This window comes from Malus domestica, chromosome 03 (genome assembly GCF_042453785.1).
Source record: "Malus domestica chromosome 03, GDT2T_hap1".
Lineage (NCBI taxonomy): Eukaryota > Viridiplantae > Streptophyta > Magnoliopsida > Rosales > Rosaceae > Malus > Malus domestica.
The window spans coordinates 24,646,160-24,653,790 of record NC_091663.1 but is presented as its reverse complement, the minus strand read 5'-3'; the positions used below and the strand labels follow the sequence as shown (position 1 = coordinate 24,653,790).

The window sequence follows — 7,631 nt, the reverse complement described above, 5'->3', positions numbered from 1 at the left end:
AAACTGAGGAGTGGAAGTTAGTGTTGACGTCATACCAAACTACTTTTATCAATAAAATACTGTGCCTTTTATTCAAAGATTAAAAAAAAAAAAAAAGAACGAACGTCAACCAGTGGCCGTCGATTCGCTAGGTGCCATGCTAAACCAGATCTGGACCGTGGATGAGCTCGATCTGCAACTCAAACTGACGTGGCATTTAACTGCATTTTGAATCCGGCTTTGAAGTCCGGACTATATATATGCATATATCCACATCATAAATAAAATTAAGAAAACAAAAATAAAAATAGAAATTCGAAGCATAATAATAATAACGACAATGTGTAAGAGAGAGAGAAGCACTGAGAGTGGGACTCGAAGACTTTTCTGAGCTCCAAATCAACCAACACGAACTCAAATCTCTGTAAGTTTCATACCCTAATCAATTTTTATTCAATTTTAATTACCAATTATTGTTTTTTCTTCTGCTTTTCTTCTGTAAATTTTTGTTCTCTTTGGCGGTGTAGTTGGGCATAATTGAGGTGCAGAGCTTAGGGTTTCCAACTGGTTGTTGCAGCCCTCAAACGTTGTGAATTTTGCTTGATTTTTACTGGTTATTGTGCATAATTGGATTTTTTTCTTGGTTCTGTTTGGTTGCCGAGAAAGCTGAAAAAAAAGAAGAAGATAATTTCTTTGCTATTTTTTTTTTGTTCTATTAACGCCGTTTGTTGAAAAGCTGAGGTTTTTGAGTTAGTTAAAGCAGTGTAGAAGCTAAAGATTTAAAATTTTCCTGTTGGGCTATGCATGTTATTTACTTGGTCCAGATTTAGTTAGGGATTTCAGTTTTCTGGGGACTGTAATTTTTTTAATTTCCATTTCATTTTTCTCCTAGATTCTATTGTTGTTCTTTGGATTATTATTTGTTAGAGCGAAAGCTGTAGTTGCCACATTTTCAAACTTGATGAATTTTGTTTGAAAATTTCCTAACTGTTGACATTATATTTGTTTGAAACTGTTATGGTAACCGTTAAATTTCTATCAGCGTTCTTTTGCATAATACGTTATGCATCCCTAAATGGATATACATTTGTTTCAGGGGTTTCTCTAATCAATTTTGCGACGAAGGTAATCTGTTTTTGGTTAAATGATCATGGGTGAAAAAGACATGGTGGCCAATGACACTGAAATAGTGGCAAATGGGACTAGCCAGTTAGAGAAAACTAGCAGAGATGCAACTGAGAAAAAAGGGGATGAAAGGGTTGAGGTAAAAGAAATGGACGTAGATAAGAAAGGTAATGAGATCGATGAAGTGGAGAAAATGGATGAAGACCAAGAGACCAACGGAAGCAAAGTTGAACAAGTGAAAGACGAAGCTGAAGGACCCAAAGTTGAGGAATTGAAAGAGGAAACTGGTCCAGATGAAGTTAAAAAAGATGACGAGAATGCACAAGTTGAGAAAATGGACGAAGACCTAGAGGCGGATGGAAGCAAAGGTGAAAAGGTGAAAGAAGGAACAGAGGAACTCAAAGTTGAGGAAAAGGAAGAAGAAACTGCTCCAAATGAAAAAGAGGAGACTGAAGAAAAGAAGGAAATTGAAGTGGAAGAAGAGAAGGTTGATGGGCTTTCGGTGGAGGAAGAGAAGGAAAAAGTGAAGGTTGAAGAGAAGGAAGAAGAGAAAGAAGAGATAGTAGAAGATAAGGAAGAAGAGATGGAAGAAGAGAAGGAAGAAGAAAAAGAAGAGATAGTAGAAGATAAGGAAGAAGAGATGGAAGAAGAGAAGGAAGAAGAAGCTAAGGTGGAGAAAGGGCCAAGGAAGCGTGCAAAAGGAAAGAGTGCAGAGAAAACCATAGAGAAGAAAAAGAAAGTTGCAGAAAAGAAGGAGCCTGAGCCAAGAACTCCTGCTACTGATCGGCCTGTTCGTGAGCGGAAATCAGTTGAAAGGCTGGTGGAAGCTATTGAAAAGGATAATGCCAAGGAATTCCATATAGAGAAGGTCTTCTTTTTATTTGCTTTCTGTTCTATAGATATCACTTTCAGGTTATGTATTACCGAGTAATATTTTGTTTATAGTTTTACCTTAAATATTGTAGGGACGCGGTACACCATTGAAAGACATACCTAATGGTACTGTTCCTGCCCTATTGTTCTCCTATTTTTTATCGTACTATTTATGAACCTCACTTTGGTTCTCCCTGTTAAAGTTTTGTACATTTTAATTTCTTTTAAATGAACGTCGTATCAATACAGTAATCCACTTGCATATTCTTTTCCAATTTAAACTCCTTTCAGTAGTAACTACATCGACATATTTTTAGCTTCATAGGGTAGCTTCATAGGGGGCTGTGTAGGGGTCAAAGCTTTCAGTGGTCACTTTTGTTTTGGAAGATATTTTCATGTTCTGTATGTTGTCCGAGGGATCTGGTAGTAATGTATCTGGAAGGAATATAAGTGGTTGCCCTTTAAAAGTTTACCTAAAGTTTGACAAGGAGGGCTCAAATGCACAAACCCTTATTTTGGAACATCATGATGTTATTCCTACCTGGGGTCTTGTGTGGTTGGTTTGGTCAAGTCGGTGAATATGAGCTACTGTTTTAGGGTTTTTATTGCAACAGGGAAGAGTCTTTTACATCTATACCTCACATATTGGGTAATATGATAGTAACTAATGTTGGTTCAGAGTTAGTGTGGTGTCTTGGATTCATACATATAGTAATTGATATTGGTTTACATACCATGGGTTCAACATGAATTACATGTAGTATCCAGAACTCTATAAAAGGCTTGGGAGAGCTTTTTCTTTCATTGAAACTAATGAATTTAGAGACCTTTCCAGTGAGTGAGCAGCATATGTTTCTCTTTAGATTTTGTGATGTAACCTACCTCTAGGTGTGATTCCTATGGTGGCTCCTAGAACGCTATCACTGTGATGGGAGTTTCTGTCTTGACTTTTATTTTCATGAGTCTAGCATTTCCTTATCCACCGACAATTTACATCAACCAAAAAGCACAAAACAGTACTTCCACATTTTGCTTCTTGTCGTGTATCTGGTTGTCCATATCATGTATATGAAAAGTTAGGCTAAGTGTAGAGTACGAAGACTTGACTAGCATTCAACTGCATTTAATACTTTCATTTATAAATTATGGAGATTGTTTGTTCAATTATTGGCAATTAATACTTTTTTGTCGTGTTTTTCCTGTTAACCAATTGCGTACAAGAAATCTATATCGAACTCTCTATGTGATGTATTGTATATTTTCAAATAGATTATTTACTGAGAATTTAGGTCTTCTCTTCCCCATCCTTTTAATTTTTTACATCAAAGTACGAGACTAAATCATTGTCCAAATTATTGTCCCCTTGATTCATAACAACCTGATCTTGCAACTAGGGAGTTGTTTAAGGCTATATTCATCATGGCAATGCAAATGGTTGATGTTTGTCTTATTCAAATTGTTCAGTGGCTTTCAAGTTGTCAAGAAGGAAAATTGATGATAACATAAAACTACTTCATACTATTCTTTTTGGAAGGAGAGGAAAGGTAATTCATTTACTGCTTACTCCTTTTTTTTTAGGGATCTGTTATTAGTACTCCAAAAATCTCATTCTGCAATCATCACAAGTTTATTTTTCTTTCTAATTATTTTTTGGAGTGCAAAATAAGATTTTGGGAGTGCCAATAACAATTCCCATTTTTTATTTTCGATCATTTTTTCCTCACCCAACTTGGTGACAAGAATGTGGTACTGCAAAATTAAACTACATGCATAAAATCTCTCGGGAGATTCTGAAGGCAGTATTCTTCAAATGTAGTCTGAAATGATATGTCTATGTGGCTTTCCTTTAATTTTGCAGGCACTTGAGGTCAAGAGTAATATATCCAGGTTTTCTGGTTTTGTGTGGCGTGGAAATGAGGTAAAAGATGCATAATGAATAAACAAATTATCTTTGCTGCATGCGTTTGACATGTTCTAGTGCTTTGAGGGTGTTATCACTAAAATTTTAAGTGATATCATAGTGAGGTTCAAATGTTGTCATTGTTGCAGGACAAGCAAAACGCTAAAGTAAAAGAAAAATTTGACAAGTGTAATAAAGAGAAGTTACTGGACTTCTGTGATCTGCTCAACTTATCAGTTTCCAAAGCTACTACTAGGAAGGTTTGCTAACTTTCTATTGCTGCTGCTACCTTTTTGGTTTGGAAATTTGTTCCTAAATCTTTATATTTGTTGTGTTGAATCTATTACTTGTTCACTGACTAAAGTAACTTGCTCCCCAGTGGGGATGTTTCTTGATGGTTGATTACCTTACATTACACACATTGTTCAATTCAGACATAATTGTCTGCTCTTGTAATCCACAAAATTGATAATTTAACTGTGAGTGGACCTTTAGACGCAACAGTTTATCTGATTTTGCTTTCTCTAGTAAAAAGAAAGGGTTGATGTATCGTGGCATTATCTGAAACACTGGTTTTGGTGGCATATCAGAAATGAACTTTCGGCCTAATTTGAAAAACTAATGTTGTTATTGACAAAGTTGGGAGGACAGTTGCTTAAATGAGCTGGAAAATGCAAATGCAGGAGGATATAGTTGCAAAGCTCATTGAATTTTTGATGGCTCCTCATGCTACAACTGATGCACTCCTCGCAGAAAAAGAGACGGTTTGTTTACTTGCAATTTTTCTCACTCGGAGAGAATTGTTTTCTAGAGCTGTATGTTAATACTTTTCATTTCCTGTTTCAATGTCAGCCAACTAAGGGCAACAAGCGCAAGAGGGCAACTAAAGGAAGTCCTTCAACATCTGGGGGCACAAGCTCAAAGCGCCCAGCAAAGGTGTTATTTTTGCATCCTGTGTATATAAAGTTGTGACTTGTGCATTGGTATAATAGCCTAATTGGCGAATAAATTTTTTTTTCATCTTGCTGTAACTATAAAAGGTTCTACTTTAGCAGAAGTTGGTATTCTTTTTATTTGTATTTATTTCTTTAAATTTGGTCATGTTCTTATATTCATTAAGTGTGTATAAATTTTGCACTTTGGACAACACTTTGTCTTGCCATTTTAGTTAAGCTTGTGTCTTCTAATGAATGTTATATGTTTCTTTGTCAAACTTACTAGAGTGTCTGACGGGTGCACTATTCCATGGCCTCTGTGTGTATGGAATGTGGCTTCTTAATTCTTTTCAGTGTGTATAGAATGGGGAACTATTCCATGGACCATCTCTTTACGTAGCATTGGTGGATCTTAAGATAAGAGCACTTATATGCACTGTTGCCAAAGTTTGTACTGATTGTGAATTTTATTGCAATTCCATGAAAAATAAAATGTTTTATAAGAATTTATCTAGAGAAGAAACATGCATGCAACCTGCATTGGATTTTTTCTGTTCATTCTGTTTAGAGGGCTTTGTGCCACTTAATGTTTTTTTTATCTTATTTATTTTTTCAAAAAATTAATTTTTGTTCTGTAATTTTCCAGAATCATAGAAAGAATGATGATGATTCAAAAATGGAGGACAAGAGTACACCAGATACAGAAGATGAGTCAGAGGAAGATGTGAAAGCCGAAGAAGAAGAAAATGTTGAGGACGAAAATGAAAATGGTGTACCAGAGAAGTCAGAGGACGTGATGCCTGAGCGTTCAGAAAGTGAGGAGAAACATAATTCTTCCGATGATTCTGAGGCAGAAGTGATAAAAAAGAAGCCACGATCAAAATCATCATCCAGAAAGAAGGAATCTTCTGAAAAAGTTAAAACCAAAAAATCCAGAGTTTCTGCTAAATCTACTCCGCCACCTAGTAAAAGACAAAGGAAATCATCAACAAAACGCACTCTGGTTGATGATGACAGTGATACAAGTCCAAAGGCATCCTCAAGGAAGAAGAAAAATGAGAAGGTGTCCAAAGAATCTACTCCAAAAAAATCTGCCTCAACGGAAAAAACTGGTATAAACTGAAATCTCTTCTTCCATTACCATCATCACCATCTTGATTATAAGACATTTTTCTTTAATAACTATTTTGGAAGTACTTGTACATCTTTGTTGTCTTCTCGTTTTGGTTAAGTATTGAGGGACAGTGATTTATCTAGTCAATTTTTTTGCACGATTTGATAATGTTGTCTAATACATATTGTTCATAAACAACTGACTCTTTTGGATTTTTTTGGCAAGAATTGGAGCTTGTCTATCGTTTCATCCTAGTCAATAATACTAAATACTATTGCTTATTTGAAGTGAAAAAAGTTGCTAAAGGGAAGGACAAGACCAAGGAGGGAAAATTGAGGCCAACTGATGACAATTTGAGAGATGCAATATGTCAAATTCTCAAACAAGTTGACTTCAATACGGTAAGCTTATAGTACCAGTTGTAGAATGAACTGGTAAATATGTTTGTAAAGGGTGTTTGCATATGATATGCTGAGAACAGTGAGAAGTGAGAACATTATACAGATCAGCAATCAAAACAAGAAGTATCTGAGCCCATTATATTCCTTTGTTTATGCTTAGCCCTCTGTCTGGTAAGTGACGGTTCTCATACACTTACAAGTTGTGTTTTCTTTATTCTTCAGGCTACTTTCACCGACATTCTGAAGCTACTTGGTATGCACTCTCGTTTGTATTGTTTTATTTAAATTTTAAATGCCTTCATTTCCTTTTGAATATTCGTGATATCCAAATGTACTAATTTGGTCTCAGCTTTTAAAAGGTCTCCTTTCAGAGAAATTTCTCTATATTTGTTCATGCTTGATGCATCTAGTAAATTGGTTAGAAAAATTGTGAACGTTCATCTGCTGTATGATTGAAGAAATCATTAGTTTTTGTTTTGAAACTTAATGCTTGATCAAATCAACACTCATCTTCTTGAATTCTTAGTTGGTTGCCTTCTTACCTGCCGATTTTCTTTTCAGCCGGGCAATTCGATGCAGATCTCAGCTTAAGAAAGTCAGCCATAAAGCTCATGATCCAGGAAGAGCTTACTAAATTAGCTGACGAGGCAGATGAAGAAGACGAAGAAGGGGATCCAGAGAAAGACGAAACCCAGACTGCTAAGGAAGAGGAGGTCGAAGTCTGACCAATGAGAGGGAATGTGACTGCATGGACATAGTAATAGCTATTTATGTCCCTTTTTTTGTTTTGCTTTTTTGACTTAATGTTAATGCTGCATGTACTATTTAGTCTGTCATCGTTAGTGCTCTGCTTGCTGGCAAGTAAACTAGTAAATTTAAATGTTAAACCAGCGGATGTTAAATTAAGTTGTGCTGCAGGATTGCAGCTTGTTGTGTACACGTTCACATAATCTATAGGAGTTTTACTGTCTAATATAACCGAACTTTTTGGTTGATAATTTGAGTTTCTACGATTTTCTGAATTTATTACTATGACCCCAATTTTTGGATGTTACTGCTCGATATTTGGTCTATGTTGGACTGATTACATCCATGCAGGAGTGAGAGCCAAACTGATTAAAGTCCTTCAGTGCCGAATCTGCAGGTATGTCCGGTCATTTTTTGGTTGAGCTCATGACTGTTTCTCAATGTTTTGGATCAACTGGCTGACCAGTGGTCACTAATCATATATGATATCTACCTGACAGGTGACTTCTGTGATTTCTTATTCTTTTCCTGGGGTTTAATTTAGAGTTCTATTCTGG

At 35.9% G+C, this 7,631-nt stretch overlaps 1 protein-coding gene across 1 annotated transcript; it reads left to right on the top strand.

The window, feature by feature from the left end:
- Window positions 1–260: 260 nt before the first annotated feature.
- Window positions 261–7,325, top strand: LOC103439542 (DEK domain-containing chromatin-associated protein 4). The gene is made up of 12 exons (XM_008378100.3): window positions 261–403; window positions 1,076–1,972; window positions 2,070–2,103; window positions 3,442–3,521; window positions 3,836–3,895; window positions 4,027–4,137; window positions 4,561–4,641; window positions 4,730–4,813; window positions 5,459–5,924; window positions 6,215–6,327; window positions 6,550–6,580; window positions 6,889–7,325. The coding sequence occupies exons 2-12, from the start codon at window positions 1,124–1,126 to the stop codon at window positions 7,050–7,052; spliced, it is 2,073 nt and encodes a 690-aa protein (XP_008376322.3). The 5' UTR covers window positions 261–403; window positions 1,076–1,123; the 3' UTR covers window positions 7,053–7,325.
- Window positions 7,326–7,631: the final 306 nt, after the last annotated feature.

Coding starts and splice junctions, on each gene's coding strand:
- LOC103439542 (XM_008378100.3), top strand. CDS start 1,124: ATGATCATGGGTGAAAAAGACATGGTGGCCAATGACACTGAAATAGTG. Junction 1,973..2,069: donor AGGAATTCCATATAGAGAAG/GTCTTCTTTTTA, acceptor TAAATATTGTAG/GGACGCGGTACACCATTGAA. Junction 2,104..3,441: donor ATTGAAAGACATACCTAATG/GTACTGTTCCTG, acceptor CAAATTGTTCAG/TGGCTTTCAAGTTGTCAAGA.